Raw genomic sequence first — 20,782 nt, forward strand, 5'->3', positions numbered from 1 at the left:
GCCTCCTTGAAACTTTAAGTCCTGTAGAGGTGTTCTGGAGTCAGCTCATACCAGTTTGAGAGAAATGATTGAAATTTTCAAGGTGAGAATTCACAACCAGAAAATCATCAAAGGCTACAAATTAGAATTCAATTTATAGTGGTAATTGCCTAGATTTAAGAAAGTGATGGAAAACATTAATAATCCAGATTAAATTTTAAAATGCTTTATATAATACATTTTCTCCCTAGATGGGGGTATTACATTAGAACTTCCTGAAGAATCTCTAAATTTGTTCCCTGTACTCTTTCTAGATAGTCAAGAGGTGGATAAAACTCCCACCTTTGAAATATCAACAGATATACCTGAATCTCTCTGGGCTACATCTTCTACTGATATAGGCCTTCTTAAATCAGTTGTTCTGGTTCATATTAGAACAAGAGGTAATCCACCTCCATCCATTCCTCAATATCCATTAAAAGTCAAACATGATGGATGCGCTGAGCTTCCTGATGGGTGAAAGGATGAGCAATCTGTGTATGAAGATCCTGCAGGAGCTGATCCATAATGTGTATGTGGGCCTCCCCTCCAACACCATGGCCAGCTACTGGCAGTATATGTGGAGGACAATGGCCAGGAAAATCTGGGGAGGGTCATCAGAAGATTCCAGGTTCCACTCCTGGCTGGTTGACCAGGCTTGTGAGGGTTAAATGGTAGGAGTTCAACAAAAGTGAGGAGAGGAGTTTGATAAAACATTTAGTTTAATTTGAGAAGTACAGATAGAAAATAGAAAGGAGGAAAGAGATTATTACTCTATAACCTTATGACTATACCTAAATTTCTAACCCTAACTAAAATTTCTAAAAACCCTACTCTAATTGTCATCAAGGACAGGTTCTTCTGCCTGGGCAGACCAGGCCTAATCTAACCTACTTTACCTAAATAAGATTTACTAACTACCTATCTACACTAATAAATAAACAGCTACCACCAACAACCTCATTAAATAAGATTTTATCCTTCAAATGTCAGTAGTAAAACTCAGACAGACCAACCTCCTGCTTTCTAGGGATCCAGAGGCAAAATCCCTCAACTGCCAACTGATTCCCTCCTTATATAGCTCATCCCCTAGGTAAGGGAATCTTCAGCTCTGGCTAACTGGCACTTGCCAGTTCTCTTACTTGGAAATTCTTTACTCTTTCCTCTTAAAGAGACGGAGAGAGATTAAGAAAATCCCTTTAGGGGGCAGCTAGGTAGCTCAGTGGATTGAGAGCCAGGCCTAGAGCCTGGAGGTCCTGGGTTCAAATCTAGCCTCAGACACTTTCAAACTGTGTGACCCTGAGCAAGTCACTTAACCCCCATTGCCTAGCTTTTATCAATCTTCTGCCTTGGAGCCAATACTTTATTGATTCCAGGTAAGGGTTAAAAAAAAAAAAAGAAAATCCCTTTAAAACAGGTTGCTAAATATTAACTGGCACACCCTGCCTAAAATCCTTTCTATCCACTTTGAAATCACAGGCTCACTCCCTCCTAGTCTTTATGTTCATTTTTACCATCCTTCCTTCCATCTCCTCATTCAGCTGTGATAAGAGAATGAGTCTTTCTGAAGCCAAATCTTTTCCACTCATCCACATGCACCTGCTTCCATGATTTTTGCACAGAAAAGCAAATGGAAAGAAGGAGAATTTGGCATCTAATATAAAGCAAAAGTACTGGACCTGGAGTCAGAGGTCATGGATTTAAATCTTATTCTGTTGATATTGATGTGACCTTAAAAAAATCACTCCCTGAGCATCAGTCTTCTTTTCCATAAAATGAAGGAGACGCTGGTCTGGACAATTTTGGGGGCCTCTTTCAGCTCAGAAACCTCATCTCTTTTGGGGTAGGCCAGCTGATCTCTTTTTCTTTAAGCCCTGATCACATATGAGTTTGCCTGATAGTCTGTGTCACCTAGTAACCAAATGCCAGAACCTGGATTCATACCTACCTATCCTTCCTTTTAGCTTCCTCACTTTAACACAGGTCGATCAACTGATGATAAAAATATCTTTTAAACTTTTCCTTCATTTGCAGGACATTTTTTTTTGAAGGACATTAAAAAGCAAACCACTGAGCTCCTGGATTTTTAAAAGTCTTTACAGTTTGTTTTCACTTTGCTTTGCTGGTTGAGAAAATTTTGGTTCAAGTTATAGCTGTTTACATAACCTTTACAGATGATTCCTCGGGTTCTTGAAGAGACTTCAGTCATCTCTGAACCCTTTTCCATTCATCTCCATTGGAATATCTGAGCCAATCCCCAAATTCAAAGCCATGATGAATGAGATTGGGATTCATTTTAATAGGTGCTAACTAAAAGTCTTTCATTTCCCTGTTGGAGAAGCAACCCACCAAACATTTTCTGTTCCAATACTGTTACGCTAACTTGACTCTGCAGACAAGAGACATTCTGACAGTGAAGCTTAAAAAGTCAGCAAAGCCCCGGTGGCTTTCCTCATTTGGCAGGGTGGGAGGTATTTAGTGCAGTCTGGGAGCTGGGGCCTCCTGGATAGGAGTGGGCAGGGAGGGAGGACACTCATGCAGGGAATGTGGAGGTTAGCAATTGTTCAGGTTCCATCGTTGCTACTCTGCCCAGAACTCTCTAGAAAAGAGAATTATTTGACTGCTGAGGATCACTTCAGAGTTCACAGAGCTGTGGCTAGCAATTTTTAGTGTTTGTGGAGGGGTAGGAAGCCCACCTCCCCCTCCCTGCCCCTCATCACCCAGGAGTTTCTATATATGTGATTGGAGGGTCAGTGGTTTCATCCCCCAAAGCATCATTTAGATTTTATCAAGCTCACTCTTAAAATGGGAAACTAAGAACTGGACACCACACTCTGGATGTGATCTGGCTAAGACAAAGGACAGAGAGATTCTTGTTTCCCTCATTCAGGACAGGAGGACTCTCTTAATGTAATTGGTGATTATGTTAACATTTTTGGCTACTGCCACATAGTTGATTTATGATTGCTTTAGGTTGCTGATACCCCAAATTTCTTTTTATCTCAATTATTGTCTATCCCATCTGATACGTTTGTAATTGGCTTTTTGAACCCTAAAGAGGGGGATTTTGCATTTATTCCTATTAAATTTCATTTTGTTGGATTCTATCCAGTATTCCTCCCTGAAGAGACCTTTTTGGACCCCAAATCTGTCATCTAATATATTTTACCTCTTAGTTTCATACAATCTTTACATCTGATAAGTATGTCATCTTGCTTTAATATGTTACCAATAAAATTTTGTAGCTACTGAGGCCAAGGAGAGAGGCTACTGGCACTATGTTTGAGATCTCTCTCCAAATTTCTATCTATTAATCCTGACTCTTAGGCTCTAGTCATCCAACCAGTTCAAAATCAATCAAGTTGTAAATCATTTAGTTCCCTTTTTATCTTGCCCACAAAATTATGGTGATTTTATCAAATGTTTTCTTAAGCATAGATAAATTATTTCAAGGGCACTTCCTTGATCTAATGAGTTTAAATTTTCTTTGGTAGCCAGTGAAAAGAAGAAAAAAAAACCCATTTACTAAACTCAGCTATGTGCCAGGCACTGTGCTAAATGCTTTATAAATATTATCTTATTTAATTCTTGCAATAATCTTGCAAGGTAGATGCTGTTATTATTTGTATTTTATACCTAAGGAAACTGAGGCAAACAGAGGTTAAGTGACTTGCCAAGGGTCACACAGTAAGTGTCAGAGAGAAGATTTGAACTCAAGTTTTCCTAACTTCAGGTCCAAGGGTCTATCATGATAGCACCTAGCTTCCTAAGGGTGAGGAAATATTGAAGATTTACATTAGAGAAATGATGTGGATTGGATCTGTGTTTTAGGAAATGAGTCTCTTAAGATTAAAATTTTGGGGAAGCTGAGGCAGGTAGAAATTAGTTTCTCTCTGCAAGGAGTATTATTTTTATGAGGTTTATTAAAGGTCAAGGGTTAAATAAAATACAAGCAAGAGAAGCCATGAGGCCCACCCAAATTTCACTCACATCATGAAGTCTGTTTGCCAGCAGAGCCAGGAAGAGAAGAGAGCCCCTGTCATGAGCGGAGACCCTTTAAATAATGATTTTGCTCTCGGCCCAGGTGAGAATTCAGTGAGATTACAAAGGATTCTGGGGAAGTGGAGCGAGGACTTCTGGGGATTGAAGTCTTGGATTTAAGTCTATTCTTACAAGTCTGACAATGGTGTATAGGATGAACAAGACTCAAGGATATCTGTAATATAGGTGAGACAGGCAGGAGAGAGTTAGAAGAGAATTTGTAGAGAATTCTTTCTTCTTTCAGATAAATTTGCTTTACCATTTCAATACTTGTCCTACCTTGATCCAAAGTTTGCTTTTTAGGTCCCTGGGCATTCTAATGGACAGTGAAGGAAGGAGACCACCTAGTTCTTTTCTGTGAAATGTTTTGAAGTCTGTGAAAGCCAAGAGACAATAACTGAGAAAGATGATCACTTCTGTATAACTGAAAACAAAGCAACTGGTGATGCATTGAATTTAGAGCTTAATTGGAATCATGAAAACCTGATTTAAAATCTGAACTCAAACATTTACTAGTTATGTGACTATAGGCAAGTAATTTTAACTGCTGTCTGCCTCAGTTTCCTTATTGATAAAATGAAGATTATAGTACCTACCACCCAAGGTGGTTGTGAATGGAAAATGTGAAAGCTCTTTGTAAAACCTTAAAGAATTTGCAAATGTTAACTATTTTTAACTCAATCGTTTTAGAAATTTTATGTGAGGAGTTTGATACCTAGGAGTTAATGTTTTGAACTTCTTATTTATTTATTTGTTTTGATTGTTATGTAAAATGTACTTCCATATTGGTCATTGTTGTAAGAGCACACACACAAAACCACAATCCCCAAATAAAACCATAAACACATTGATGTGAAAGATGACTCCAACAGTTCCTTCTCTGGAAGTGGGTCTAATTCCCTGTCATAAGTCTTCCAGGATTTTCCCAAATCATTGCATTGTGGAGAGTAGCAAAATTTTCACAAATAAACATCATATAATATTGCTGTTATTTTGTACAATATTCTCCCATTTTTTTCTTATTTTACTCTGTATCAGTTTCTGCAGGTCTTTTCAGCTTTTTCTGAAATCATCTTGCATTACATTACATTACAATATATTACAATAGTATTACCAATAGGAACCACAGTTTGTTCAACCATTCCCCTAATTGATGGACAGCTCCTCAACTTCCATTTCTTTGCCACTATAAAAAGAACTGCTATAAATGTTTTTTGTACAAGTAGGTCCTTTCCCCTTTTTATTATCTTTGGGATATAGACTGAGTAGGGGTATCAAAGGGTATGCACAGGGTATAGCAGGGTAAATTACCCTCCGGAATGGTTGGATCAGTTGACAACTCCACTAACAATGCATTAGTGTGCCAATTTTACCACATCCCCTCCAACATTTATCATTTTCCTTTACTTCCATATTGACCAATATAATAGGTATGAGGTGGTACTTCAGTGTTGTTTTAATTTGCATTTCTGTTTAGAACATTTTTTCATATGATTATCGATGACTTTGATTCTTCATTTGAAAATTGCTTGTTCATATCCCTTTACCATTTATAAACTGGAGAATGGCTAACATTCTTATAAATTTGACTTAGTTCTCTACACATTTGAGAAATTAGACCTTTATCAGAGAAAATCTTTTTAATGTAACATAACCAAAATGATTCATTTTATACCTTAAAATATTCTCTATCTTGTTTGGTCATGAATTCTTCCCTTCTCCAAAGATCTTCCAGGTAAACAATTTTGTGTTCCCCTAATTTAGTTAGGGTACCACTCATTATATCCAAATCACATCCTTATCTTGGTATAGGGTGTGAGATAATGGTCTATGCCTAGCTTCTGCCAAACTATTTTCTAATTTTCTCAGCAGTTTTTGTTATGTTTTGGACTTCTAGAAATGTTTGACCCTGATTTCTATAGAGTAACTAGACTAAGGTTAATGAAACCAGGTAAGTAGGCTATGGAAATGAGGGCAATTCAGTCTTTCAGTAGAATAGGGAGTAAGTATGTCACAGAGCACAGAGTTAGCCCTCTTAGATCTGAAAATCATCTCTAAATTATTTCCAGCTGTGTGATGGTAAGCAAGTCACATAATTTTTGTTGTTTCCTTATCTGTAAAATGGAAGGGATGGGGAATAATTATTTATATAATGCCTACCCAAAGCCAGGCACTGTGCTAAAATTTTTACAGGTATTATATCATTTGACTCTTACAATGATCCTTTGATATAGATGCTGCTATTCTCATTTTACAGTTGAGGAAATTAAGGCAAATAGAGATTGAGTGATATGCTCTGAGTTTATATAGATAGTGAGTGTCTGAGACTGTTCCTGACTCAAGGCTTTGCAGTCTAGCCACTGTGTCACCTACTGTCTAGCAGGGATTATAAATTGGGACACCATTTATGTCACAAGTGTGTAGGTGGGTTGGTAGGTAACAGATATTGAGTATTTACTATGTGCTTAGTGTGCTAGGCACTGGGGATAGCCATGAGACAGCCTTTAGAGACGGTCTCTGCTCTCAAGCAGCTTATATTCTAATGGGGGAAGATAATACATAAGAGAAGTGGAAAGAGATAAGGGTTATGCAATTTGGTGCAAAATCTTCTGAGTTAGAGAGGAGCTTACATTCTAATTGGAGGAGACAACACACACAGGGGATTGGTGATTAGAGAAAGATGTATTAATTTGAATTCCTTGACTTAACTCCATCTGGGCACACTCCCAAAGTAGAGGCACCAATAAGATTTCAGGAAGGAACAAAAGAAAGGAGTCTGGCATGGATATACTTGTTTAAGAAGGACCCAGGAGCTGAGGCAAGTTTTGAGTCATGGTGGCAAAATCCTTAGTCAGAAGCATAGCCAAGACTGGAATGAAGCATGGTTAGTCTGGACCCAGCTCCAAAATGTTCGTATTCTTGACATTGTAGATTGCTCTATAGATGTCAGTTGTTATTAAATATGATATATTTTTCCAGTTTTGAGAAGAGGTAGAGATGGGAAAGTGAATCTGGAAAATATAAAAGACTCCATCAATCCTGAGATAATTAAATTAAGTTTTTTTGTAATGATTAAAATGTACATACACAGTCAACAATTTGGGGCAGCTAGGTGGTTGAGTAGAAAGAGAACCAGATCTGCAGATCAGAGGTCCTCAGTTCAAATCTGGCTTCAGCCACTTCCTAGGTGCATGATCCTGGGCAAGTCACATAACCCCCCTCTAGCCTCACCCTTACCATTTTTTTTCCTGCTCTAGAACCATTACTTAGTACTGATTCCAAGATAGAAAGCAAGGATTTAAAAATAATAATTTAATTCAAAAATTAAATTCATGTGCTTCAGCTTATGTGTAAGCCACACAGAAAGGAGATGTAGCATGATGAATAGAGGAAAATTTATGAATGAATGAATGAATGAAGGGGTTACTATGCTAAACACACAAAAGATAGCACAATGCTTGGCACATAGTATTAAATGTTTATTGATTGATTGTGAGATCAATGCTACCCAGCCTCTAGGAGTTTACATTCTTTTTTTTTAAACTTACTTTCTCTCTAAGTAACAATTCTAAGATAGAAAGAAAGGCAAGGGTCAGGCAAACCAAGATAAGTGACTTGCTCAGGGTTATAAAGCTGGGAAGCAGGAATTTATCTTCTTTTGGGGGGAGACAGTATATACAGGGAATTGGTGATTTGGAAAAGATATAGTAATCTGAACCTCTTGAAAGCCAATGGTGTTTTTTGTCTTTGTATTCCTGGAGCTCAGCATAGTGCCTGGAACATATTAGATGTTTAATAAATGCTAGTTGACTTGATGTGACTTGACTTGACAAGAGTGGTGAGTAGAATTTTTGGAAGTTATTTATTAAGCTCTTTAAAAAAAACAATGGTTCTACCAATTAAGTTAGAGATAGGAGTTAGTGTATGATATGAGAGGCAGGAGTAGGGTGAATGGTAAGAAGATGGTCAGTGGATAGCTGGTTGACTCCTGAAGCATCTTGAGAGCTGTGGCTAGGTAACTATAGCTAGTCATGGGAGTCTGTGCTCATTTAGTCATCATTCAGTATTAATTGGTTATAGAAACTACTTCCAAACACATTCTAGATGTATATGTGATAGTAGGTCAGTCACAATCTGTCTTAGCCTCAGTGTTTTCATCTGTAAAATAGGTACCCAAATCAAAAAAACCTGGTAACAACTTCAAACTCTGACACATAATGGCTGTGTAACCCTAGAAAGGTCATTAAATCTATCACTGATCCCTATGATCCTTTTAAGATGTTAAGTTATAGAGCAGCTGCTGCTGTCTTTTGATTGGAGTAGTTTCCTTTTCTGAAGCGCATAGAAAGCAAAAAACAAACGAATGAATGAATTTTTTGTTGTTGATTCATTTTCAATCTTTTTGGACCCTGATCCCATTTGGGGATTTGTTGGCAAAGATATTGGAGTGATTTGCCATTTTTGTGAATAAATGAATGAATGAATGAATGAATGAATGAATGAATGAATGAATGAATTGGGCTAGTTGAACTAGTTGACATTTAAAGTCTCTTCCAGCTGAAAATTCTAAAAAACAATGAACTTCAGCTGATTCTTAGTCAGTCTATAACTTTGGGAGCTCATTGCCCAGTGTTACTATTACCCAGCCAACAACTTACTCTCAAGTTAGAGAAGGGAAACTTCGGTTTCACAGTCAATGGTCAGCAGCAAAGTTTTACTGACCTGCAAAACTTTTACTAGTGCATGTCTCTGCTTCTTAAAAAAACCTATAAACTTAATTCCTTCTATAAAGTGGTTCTTCCATCTCTCTTTATCCTTCTCCTTCTACCTCAGACTCTCTGATACTCTCTCACTCTTGGCTCTTGGTCTCCACTGCCTAAACTCCAAGAGAGCCACTAAACCTGAGGCACAAACCCAGAGGGCTTGGGGCCATGGGGAAGAGACTGACTTTTTTACTAGCCCAAAGTATGGTTTGAGATTTGGTCTTCCTAGTCATCTCCTCTATCAATTCCTTGAATCTTTTCATTTGTTTCAAATACAGGCTTACCTCAGAGATATTATGGTTCAATTCCAGACCACCACAATAAAGCAAATATAGCAATAAAGCAAGTCATAGGAATTTTTTGGTTTCTCAGTCTATATAAAAGTCATGTTTAAATTATACTGTAGTCCGTTAAGTATGTGAGAGTACTATGTCAGAAAAACAATGTACATAGCTTAATTAAAATACTTTATTTTTTAATGCTTAGCCTCATCTGAACCTTCAAGTGAGTCCTAGTCTTTTTGCTGGCAGAGTCTTGTCTCCATGTTGGCGGCTGCTGACTGCTCAGGGTGGTAGTTGTTGAAGACTGGGGTGACTATGGCAATTTCCTAAAATAAGACACAAATGAATTTTGCTGCACCAGTTAACTTCTCCTTTCAACAAAGATTATCTATGTAGCATGTGATGCTGGCTGATAGTCCATCACCCACAGTAGACTTTCTTTTACAATTGGAGTTAGTCCTCTCAAACCCTGTCATGCTTTATTAACTAAGTTTAAATAATATTCTTCAATATTGTTATGACTCAGGGAATAGGGAGAGAGAAAGGGAGGGAGGGAGGGAGAGAGAGACAGAGAGAGAGAGAGAGAGAGAGAGAGAGAGAGAGAGAGAGAGAGAGAGAGAGAGAGAGAGAGAGAGAGAGAGAGAGAGAGAGAGAGAGAGAGATGGGAAATGGCTATACGTACATTTATTAAGGTTCATGGAGTCCCCAAACAATTACAATAGTAATATCAAAGATCACTGATCAAAGTGGTGGATTACCATCACGTATATAATTATAATGAAAAAGTCTGAAATACTATGAGTAGTACCACAATGTGACAGAGACATGATGTGAGTACATGCTGTTTGAAAAATGGTACCCATAGACTTGCTCAGTCTTGGTCAATGTGGGGTTACCACAAACCTTCAATTTATAAAAAAAAGTAAAATGCAATAAAATTAGGTATGCCTGTAGGAAGAGGTAATCAAGGAGATATTTTTGAGAGTTCCATTAGAATCTGACTCCTAGATAGAGCTGTAGAGCTAGAACTCTCTCAAGTTCTAGTCTTCCCTTGATCAAAAGTTCTAGAGAATATAGGTCCCAGGGTCTAATCAGCGTTCTGGAAAGAAGGAAAAGGTTAAAAAACTTGACCTCTTGCTCTGATAATTGAAATTTGGAAACAGGCCTTTGGAGGCAGAAAAATTCAAAGATTTGGGGCTATTTAACTTGAAACAGATAAAGTTTATTTTATTTGACCTGACCTGGAGACTGGTCTGTGGGTTTGAATAATTTGGAGCTGAATGATTTAAGTGGACTGAGGAAGTTTCCTCTTGACACGCTTAGACTTCCAGTGTCAAATCAAATAGCAGCTTTCTATAGCTACTATATGGTCAAGGAATACCAAAAAAGTGCAGAAACAGTCCCTGCCTTTGAGGAGAGAGACAGCACAGAAATGACTACGTACAAGCAAGATATCTACAGAGAAGTTACTGGAATCAGTGAAAACTTCTAGTAAAAGTTCAGATTTTTACCAAGTTTTGAAGGAAGTCAGGAGGAAAAGATAAGGAAGGAAAGAATTCCAGGCATGAGGGACAGCCAGAGAAAATGCAAGGAGTTGGGAGATGAAGTGTTTGAGGAATAGAGACCCCCTCAGTGGAGGTGATGAAGGGGATCTGATTCTTTCATTTTTATCCCAGAGTTTCCTTTTCTACAGTCACTTGGGTACATTGGATATTTATTTCATTAATATTTGGATGATGTTTTAGCAGTTTTTATTTCATTTTAATAACATTGTTTAGAACTATAATCCCTTTTTGTTGTATGCAAATGTCCCTCTAGTCCAGGAAGAATAGTAGGTAGAAGATATTTAATTTATTTTCAAAGACTGTTGTAATACCTCAATGATCATATATTGTTCCATATTACTGTGCTTAGCACAGTGCCTGGCATATAGTAGGAGCTTGACAAATGTTTATTGATTGATTGCTTCTTATTCAAAAGTCTTAATGCTGAGGGTGCATGTGTTCTGCCTCTTAACCTATGAAAAACTAATTGTTGAACACATTTAAGAAATGAAATAAATTAACTACAAAAAATTGGAGTTAGTGACTTTGCCTCTGACCCAGAGACCAAAACTCTTTCAGTATCTTACCACTTTTTTTTAAACCCTTACCTTTCATCTTGGAATCAATACTGTGTATTGGTTCCAAGGTAGAAGAGTGGTAAGGGCTAGGCAATGGGGGTCAAGTGACTTGGCCAGGGTCACATAGCTGGGAAGTGTCTGAGGCCAGATTTGAACCTAGGACCTCCCATCTCTAGAGTCTGGCTCTCAATCCACTGAGCTACCCAACTGTTCCCTTATCTTGCTATTTCTATCTCCATAACACTCCTTTTATTCTTCTCCTTGTTTCTATTCACATATTCACTCCCCAAGTTCAGACCATTATCATCTCTCACTTGGCCTTTTAAAATAACTTCTTAGTTGGTCTCTCTGTCTGAAGGTAATGTCATAGGGAATAGTTTCAGTTGAGTGGCAAAGTCAAAAGATGGTTTTCAAGTGTGAGAAGTAAGCTTGAAGTATGGGAACTACTCAACAATGGAGGCAACTGGTGGCACAATGAATAGAATTTAGGAAGACCTGAGTTTGGACCCTGCCTCAGATACTTACTAGGTATGTAATCCTGGACAAGTTAACTTAACTGATATTTGCCTCAGTTTCCTCAGCTGCAAAATCAGGATAATAATAGCAGTGATCTCTTACTCATTAAACCCAATGCTCTCTTTTCAACCCAGGTATAGAGAGAATCGTTACTTGCCCAGGGTCTAGTCAAAATATGATGCAGGATTTATACTAAAGTCTTTCTAACTTCAAGTTTAACATACACTGGGGTGGTGACAGATAGTGGACAGCTTTGAATACAAGGCACAGGATTATGACCATTACTTAGTTTGCAATAGTGAGTCATTAAAAGGTGTTCTTTTTTCCCTCTTCTCTTGTTTTCTGTTCATAACACGACCCAATCTATGAATAAAGAAGTCAGAATAGGGTTCTTAGAAATGAATGGTGGAGATTGGAAGATCAATTAGGAGGTTACTGAAATAGTTCAGGAGGGCAGCACTGAGAATCTTCAGGAGAGAAGTATCATCAGCTATAGAGAAGAAGGGATAGATGTAAAAGATGTTATGGAGAAAGAATTGATGGAGCTGGCAATTGACAGATATGAAAACTGAGGGAGAGGCAGAGAAAAAGATAATATAAAGTTTGAGAATTGGGCAGTTGGGGAAGGGTGATGCCAGTGATTAAAAGTGAGGTCAGAAGGAAAAGTAAGTGTGGGGATGAAGACATAACAGCAATAATTAATAATAATAACAATACACGTATAGATCCTTAATGTTTACAAAAATTCTTTCCTCTCCACAACCTAGAGAGGTAGACAGACATTATAAGGATTGCCTAACAATAAGATAGGCTTTGAACATTTTACCAGGACAAGATGGGCAAAGGGTTTTCTTTTCTCCACTGTGGGTAGAAATACATTGGCTCCAGGTTTAATGGGAGACCTGGGGGGGGGGCGGGAATCTAGATGAAAACTAGTTAAGAAGGCAGTGTGGTAGTGTAAAAAGCTATCTGGACTAGTAATGACCTGAAAGAAAGTGGAATCAGAAGTTGAGGAACCCCAGTTCTCTATCAGTTGGCCCATGGCCAATTCATTAATTGACCTGCATGTCCCTTCATGTTTACAGACTTCATTCAATTTTTATCTTTTAAAGTGTGCATGTGTTCAGGGACTACTTATTCTTCCTACCTCTAAGATAAAGTGAGTTTGAGATCCAGTGGACTTGGCAGTTCATTTAATTTGCACTGGGAGTGTGTTGGTCCAATTACATGACTTTGTTGGTGGGTTTTACACTCTCTTTGTAAGTAAAATCCATTTGCTTCTATCTCTGTTTTGAGAAGGTAGGGGATCTGGGAAAAGAAGAAATTGCTTTTGGAACTGCAATTGTCCAAATAATGAAAGACATTTGGAAATCACTGGCATAGAACTTTAAAGGCAGTGTAAATTATTTGACTAGCATGTAGTAGACTTCAAATTTAAGAATGGTTTGGAATTTGAGCTGGTAATATGGGAATAGTCTTGGGCAAGATCTAGCTTTCTGATTTTTTTTCCTTGAGAAGCTGAAGATTTGAGGGGGATCTGAGTCCTCACAAGTACCAACATCAAGGCACTGCATGCTTAATTATCTTAGGAAACTACCCTCAGTGGCATAGGGTATCTTAGAAGTGCTAAGGTTCTCAGGCCACATTCTTGAGCTGTAGATTCAGTTTTATGCAGATTCAATCCAGAAACTTTATTAAGAGCCTACTATGTCTAGGGTACTATGCTAGGGGCTAGGGATACAAATATAGCTTTAAAAAGTCCCTCCCCTAAAAGAGATACATTCTCCTAGCAGGGGGAATATAGCATACAAACAAAAATGAATATACTAGAGAACTTATAATTTGAGGAGGAGAGAGCTAAAAAAAAACCCCTCCAACCCTTAGATCTGGAATAATGAGTTCTCCTATACTCATGTTGTCTTTTTAGAAGATTTTCAGGTAAATATTAGAGATGTGGTTTCTTTAGGATCTTCAACTAGTTCTGAAGAACAAGGTAAGGAGGGGATTAGTACTTGCTTTTACACATAGTTGGTTCCTGAAAAATATTTAATTAAGAAAAATGAAGCCTTAAAGCAAAGTACAAAATCACAGATTAAGGAATGTCATAGCTAAAATTCCTGTAGAGATCGTCTAGTCCAATCCCTCATTTTCCTGAAAAGGGACACTGAGGCAAAGAGATGCTGAATCAGTGCTTTATAATGCAAAGAACATTGAATTTGAAGTCAGGAGATATCTTTTGTGAAAGTCAATTTAACTATTCTAGGCTCATTTCCTCATCTGAGGGCAGGAAAGATTTTATTTTTGACTGTGAAAAAATGTATATTATTTCATCTGATCTTCACAGAAATTCTAAGAGGCAGGTGCTATTATTGTTCTCATTTTGACAGATGAAGAAATATAAGCATTGATAAATAAAGTGACTTGTCCTGGTCAAAAGCTCCTAATCACTAGTGGTCATCTGAATCCAGGCCTTACTGACGCCAAACACCAAACCCTACCTACTGTACCAAGTTCCCTCTACTTTCTTCTGGTCAATGATTCTGAACAACGTGTCTGCCGTAGATCAAACATTTTTCACCAGGCTTTTCTGACTCTCTTCAAGACTTAGTCTGAATGGCTGGTAAAGGCCTCAGAACTTCAAGCAAGATCTGAGTTGATGACTGAGTGACCTGGCTTATAGACTCAGTCTACACTGTCCATCCTCCAAAGAAAGTCCCATTTGCTTGGCCACAGTAACAGTGACAAGGGAAATTAAGAATACTGCAGCACTTCTTCCTGAGGACAGATAGCACTCTCCCAGCATCCCACGAATGCTGGGGAATCTTGTTCATTTTCTAAGAGTTTTAGGTCACAGAGCTAAAATGTTTGAATCCAATTGGTGAAACCAACAGGGGAAAATAGAGGATGCCAAATCACTAGGTCATTAACATGCCTAGCTCATTGAGGTTTTAAGAAGTTAATGTATGATATGCTTTGAAATATTTGGATGAGTCATACTCTACAAAGTCAGGATTTAAATCAACATTATTTTTTCTGTCTTCTATTCCACACTACCTTATGTTATCACCTATGATAATTTATGATTATAATTTTGCAGTCCTGATTAGAAGTCCTATTTGAGGGCTTTGTGGAGTGGCAATGAACTGGGACTTCACTGAGGTTCCTCCAGCAGAACATACACTCTGACAGGGCCAATGGAAAAGAGGTTAGCTTTTGCTCAGGCCCCAATAATATTTTTGTCAAGAATTTGCCTGGCTCCCTTCAGAGAAGCTTGTCATCAGGAGGCCAGCCTTCAGAGGATGAATGGATTTTTGGCCATACATACCTCCTAAGATGAGTTTTGAATGGGGTAGACTCAGCACCCACACTGATGATTTATAATAGTAATATTATAATAGTAATATTAATATTTATAATAGTCATATTAATTACACAGTGATTTATGGTGTTTAAAGCACTTTACATACATTGACTTCCAAAACTTCTGACTCTTCGAAATTTTTCATGGTGAAACATAAAAAACGGTCTTCTGAAAGGCATGACTTTGAACCCATCATCTGTGTATCTCTCTCCACCTCTGCAATATGAAAGAGTTGTACTAGATAATCCAAGATCCTATGTGTGGTTTCTTACCATCTTTTCAGTTCTAGCCCTGATAATGATAAAACTGTTTCTTCTGTGCCTTGAGACTTGGAGTAGGAAAGCAGTGTAAGCAACAACATCAATGAGCTCGAGTGAAATTCTTGAGAAAACCTCACTCTGGTTCTTGCTGAATAAGATCCCAATAAACATATTGCAAAAATGTTTGCTTTAGGGTGTAATTTTATCCTGAAATTCACTAAAAGAGTCTCTCTCTCTGTCTCTCTCTCTCTCTGTTTCTCTATCTCTTCCTGTCTTTCTCTATCTCTCTGTTTCTGTCTCTCTCTCTCAGTCTCTCCCTCTTCCCCTCTCTCCCTCTCTCTCTTTTTCTCCCTCTCCTTCTCCCCCCTCACATGCATACACACACATACACACATATACATACATACATTTATGTACATATAGATATATACATAAAAACTGTTGCATTTGATTATGCTTTTGGAAGGAATCTTTTTTTGACTATATTTCCTGATCCCATCTCAGATGAACTGTGTCTTCATTGGACTGAATTTTGAGAAACAGAGAGAAAGAGAGGAGATAGTGACCCTCTTATGGGGTCTCTCCCAGCTGGGGCTTTTATTCCAGGTAGACTCCAGGCTTAGAGAGGCTCAAGTCATTGGATTAAATGACTTATTAATAGCGATAATAATTGATTAGCACGACACTGGCAACCCACACAAACAAAAACTGTGCTGGGGCCTTTGCATTCATTGGGATACAATATACAAGGGCTTGAACTGAACTCAGACTGTCACAAGCTGGTACACTCTTTAAACAATATGGGGCTGGCCATTGCCCAGGGCCCACTGTGGCTAGACCATTTGGTAGAGACAAAGAAGCATGTTGTTTGGGGCATGATTTTTGTAAAGCCCGAGGCTGGAGCAAAAGCCAACAGGTAACAGGTTGAATCTTTACACAGTCAAGCTTGCTAACTAAAAGGTTTCGCATGAAATAAAAAGGCTGAGGAGTGTTGGGGGGAGGTGCTTGGAGAAAGAAGGAAAGGAAAGGAAAGGAAAGGAAAGGAAAGGAAAGGAAAGGAAAGGAAAGGAAAGGAAAGGAAAGGAAAGGAAAGGAAAGGAAAGGAAAGGAAAAGGAAAGGAAAGGAAAAGGAAAGGAAAGGAAAGGAAAGGAAAGGAAAGGAAAGGAAAGGAAAAGGAAAGGAAAGGGAAAGGAAGGGAAAGGAAGGGAAAGGAAAGGAAAGGAAAGGAAAGGAAAGGAAAGGAAAGGAAAGGAAAGGAAAGGAAAGGAAAGGAAAGGAAAGGAAAGGAAAGGAAAGGAAAGGAAGAGGAAAGGAAAGGAAAGGAAAGGAAAAGGGGCTTAAGGTGATAGTTTCAAATCTGACCTAGCAGTTTGTTTTGAAAATTTGTCTGATTATTAATATGGCATCTTTCTTTTTTGTGTGTCCATTTTCTCCTTACCTAGTCTGCCCTCTGCCCCAGTTCATGGCATCTTTTGTTATTTCTTTCCTGCTTGTTTCATTTTGTCTATCCATTGTTAATTTAATTTATTATTTACCAGATTATATTCGATACTATATGTTCTTATTTTTTCCTTTTTCCCTTCTCCTTCCCTCACTTTATTCCTCCTTTTCACCCTTCTCATTTTTTACCACTCCATCCATTCCTTTTTCCAGCTCTCATTCTCTTCTCTTGATTTCCTGACATTCTTTTGATCTTCTTCCCTCTCTTCCCTTCTTCCTCCTCATTCTTTTCCTTTCTTATACACTCCTTTCTTTTCTTTTTTCCCTTGTCTAGTCAAATCCTGTCTTGTCCTACCCTCTTCTGCTCTCCCTTGAACTGACTCCCTTCCCCTCTGTTCTCCTCTTCTTCCCTCACTTTCTCTCTTTGATTCTCCTCTCCCCATCCCTCTTCTTCCCCTCTCATCATTTCCCCTCCCCTCCTTTCTTTCTTCCCTCCTTCCCTCTTCTTTCCCTTCTTTTCCTGTCCTCCCCTCTCCTCTCCCTTCTTTTCCCCTCTCTTCTCTTTTCCCTCCTCTCTCCCCTTCTCCCCTTTCCCGTCTTTCCCTCCCTTCTACTCTACTCTCCTCTCCCTTCCACTTCTCTCGATTTCTCTCCCTTCCTCTCCCCCTCTTCCCTCTTTCCCTCCCCTCTGCTCTCCTCTCCCTTCCATTTCTCTCACTTTATCTCCTCTCCTCCCCTCTCCTTTCTTATTCTCTCCTCTCCTCCCCTCGCCTCTCTTCCTCCTCTCATCTGTTTATATATAAGCTCCAATTCTTGATTACCTGCAAAACAAGACATCACTCATCCTGAAAGAACTGTTTAAGAAATCCTTGGATAGTTCAGCAGTGATATTCTTCCCCGGCTACCCCCGTCAAAATAAAATAAATTCAGTCAGCTCCTGCTGTGTGTCCTTAAATCCATTCCCTCCAGCTTTGCTGGTTTGAAAGCCTGTACCCTAGAAGGGGCCTCCAGCATTTGCTGGCAACCCTGCTCTAGTCTGATCGCCACAGATAGTGCTTTGGAGTGAAAAAAAAGAGGGGGGGGGAAACCCTCACATTGGACGATTTCAAAACAGATCCTACATCGCTCAGAACCCTGTTCTTGTGTAATGGCAGGACTTGGGTTAGAGGGGCTGAGGACCTAGGTGTGTGTGTTGAGTGGGGGAGGGACCTATGTAGCAACCAGGAACAAATAAGCAACTTAATTTTTATATAGATGTATATATTTATGTAATTACGGGTTTCCTTTGGCATGTTCCGTGTCTTTTCCTTTGGCATCCAGGGTGGGTCCTATGCAGTTCTGACTTGCAGTCCCTACTGAATATTCTCACTCTTGCTGTTTTTATATGTGTGTGGTGTAACTGGGGAGGGGGTTTGCTATGTTTTTGATCTGACTTGTCTGACAGATTATTTGAATCCAGCCCACCTTTCCGCACATGTCAAACAGATGGGATCATTGTTAAAAAGCCTTGAGAGATCCCTGGCTTAGCAGTGGGTAAGAGAGGGAGGGTGGAAGGCAGAGGGAAGAGTGGAGGGGGGACTTGGGGAGGAGGAAAGGGGCACCCTCTCCTAGCTCTGCATGAATCACACATCGAGACTGACAGGAGGGCTCCTTCTTTGCAGGGGTTTTGTTTGGGGGGTATTGAGCTCGTGAGGGGTGGGTTGGAAAGAAGAGAGAGGTAGGGTTTTGGTGGGCAGGATTATGATGTCACAGCAAAAGTTACAACAGGAGGAAAACATAGAAATGGTTCAACATTTTTTTTTCTTTAACTTTGGACTGCCAAGAGCTGAAGTGGAGAGTGGTGAGCAAAGGAATGAAGGAGAGAGAGAGAGAGAGAAGAAGGGGAGACAGAGAAAGAGAGTGAGAGAAAGAGGAAGAGGGATAAAGAGAGGGAGAGAGGGAGAGAGGGAGGGAGGAAGAGAGAGAGAGAGAGAGAGAGAGAGGAGAGAGAGAGAGAGAGAGAGAGAGAGAGAGAGAGAGAGAGAGAGAGAGAGAGAAGGAGGGAGGGAAGGGAAAGAGGGTGAGAGCAGAGGAGAGAGAGAGAGAGAGAGAGAGAGAGAGAGAGAGAGAGAGGAGAGAGAGAGAGAGAGAGAGAGTAAACTGGAAGCTGGATCTTTGTGCAGCTGCTTGAAACCTTATGAATGGATTACTAGTAGCCGCAACCCAGATGGGAAACACTGAGACATATAGGTGATGCAAGAGAATTTTAAATTAAAAAAGGAGGGGAATTCAGAGCGGAATACTTCTCCATTGCTATATTATTCCTCCTTGAAATGAATGGTATGAAACTTTTTGGGGATATGGGGAGGGATAGTTTTTCCCAACTTCTTTTCTTACCTGGTCATCTTTTTCCTTCTTACTAGTTGCTTTTACCTTCTCATTTGGGATTCTTACTTTAATCTTTAGCTTTCTCTTTCTCCTTCTTTCTTTCCCTTTCTCCTTCCCTCCCTCCCTCCCTCCTTGCTTCCTTTCTTCCTTTCTTTCTTCCCTTCCTTCTTCCCTCTTTCTTTTCCTTCAAACAACCACAATTTTTATTACTAAGAAGTTTCATAAGAAAGCTGATTGTAGCATGGGGGGGAGTGGGAAATAGAAAAAAAAAAAGCAAGTAGGATGTAGGAAGATCTCTTCATTGGTCACCTTATGTTTGGATTGATATATAATCTGGGACTTTGGTTGTGAGTCTTCTCTGGATAGCTGGCTGCTCAGGGAAACAGGACATGTGGACAAGGAGGGAGCTCAGTGCAGAAAATGTTTATAGACAAATGAAATCAGTTTTAAGATAGGAGTTCAAGAGGATGAAAGAGAGGGTAGCAGGGCCCAGAGCACAAGAAAAGGGGTGGTCTTACTGTAAAGTCCTTGTGTGTGTGTATGTGTGTGTGTGTGTGTGTGTGTGTGTGTGTGTGTGTGTGTATGTGTATGTGTAGGAGACCAACATAAGCAAAGATCTTATATAGTTGAAGGATTTTTTTTTCTGGCAAAGCCATGTACTCAGTGCAGTTTTCTACCTGTTTTCAAACATCCTCACAGTAGCTGATCATTCAGAACCAGTGTATCTGTCATGCTTGTCAGTGGGAATAGAATAGGCACAGTGAGATATTGCCTGAGATCAGTTTAACAATATAACTGATTAGGCATTTTGGGGGTGGGGTGGGAGCATGTTGTGTGCTCCTCTGCTGTATCCATGTGACTGCTTTTTTTTTTTTTGCTCTGGGTCTTGATGTCCATCATTTCAACTGTCCTATTTATAAGCTATCAGATTTCTGCATTTTAAAATTTTATTCATTGATCTGCTCACTCGGCATATGGTGCCTTTCAGTAATTTCAGATTTAGATAAAGAGAGAGAGGGAGAGAGAGAGAGAGAGAGTGAGAGAGAGAGAGAGAGAGAGAGAGAGGAGAGAGAGAGAGAGAAAGAGAGAGAGAGAGAGAGAGAGAGAGGGAGAGAGAGAGAGAGAGAGAGAGAGAGAGAGAGAGAGAGAGAGAGAGAGAGAGAGGGAAAGGGAGAAGGAGAAGGAGGGAGGAAGGGAGAGGAAGAGGGGGAGAGAGACAGAGACAGAGAGAAGGAATTGAGATTCACAGAACTTCCATATAATTTTTTTCTCTTTTCTATATATATATATTTCTTTCTTTTCCTCAGTGTCCACTGGAAAATGGACACAGGGTCCCTTTTGATTCCCTGGTAATCACTGCAGTGAGAAATAAGCATAATAAACAGTGATAGATACAAGAGGTTCTTGACATATTAGTGATGTCATTAATGAGTATATAAACGGTCCCAGGCAGACTATTGTGGACTTACATGCAACAGTTAGGAGGTCAGGTGTGTGTGTGTGTGCATGTGTGTATATGTTTTATGTATGTGTGTCAGAGAGAGTGTGTGTATCAGAGAGAGAGAGAGAGAGAGAGAGAGAAAGAGAGAGAGAGGGAGGGAGCAAGGGAGGG

General features: G+C 39.3%; 1 protein-coding gene across 1 annotated transcript in view; it reads left to right on the forward strand.

Annotated features, from left to right (window-relative positions):
- The first annotated feature begins 470 nt into the window (after nt 1-470).
- The window catches only part of PAPPA2 (pappalysin 2), a 451,060-nt gene continuing 430,748 nt past the window's right edge, over nt 471-20,782 (forward strand). Inside the window, exon 1 of the mRNA XM_001373611.4 lies at nt 471-678. Coding sequence (XP_001373648.2) covers nt 471-678 — 208 coding nt within the window. The remainder of the gene's footprint in view (nt 679-20,782) is intronic.

Source organism: Monodelphis domestica, chromosome 2, assembly GCF_027887165.1.
Source record: "Monodelphis domestica isolate mMonDom1 chromosome 2, mMonDom1.pri, whole genome shotgun sequence".
NCBI lineage: Eukaryota > Metazoa > Chordata > Mammalia > Didelphimorphia > Didelphidae > Monodelphis > Monodelphis domestica.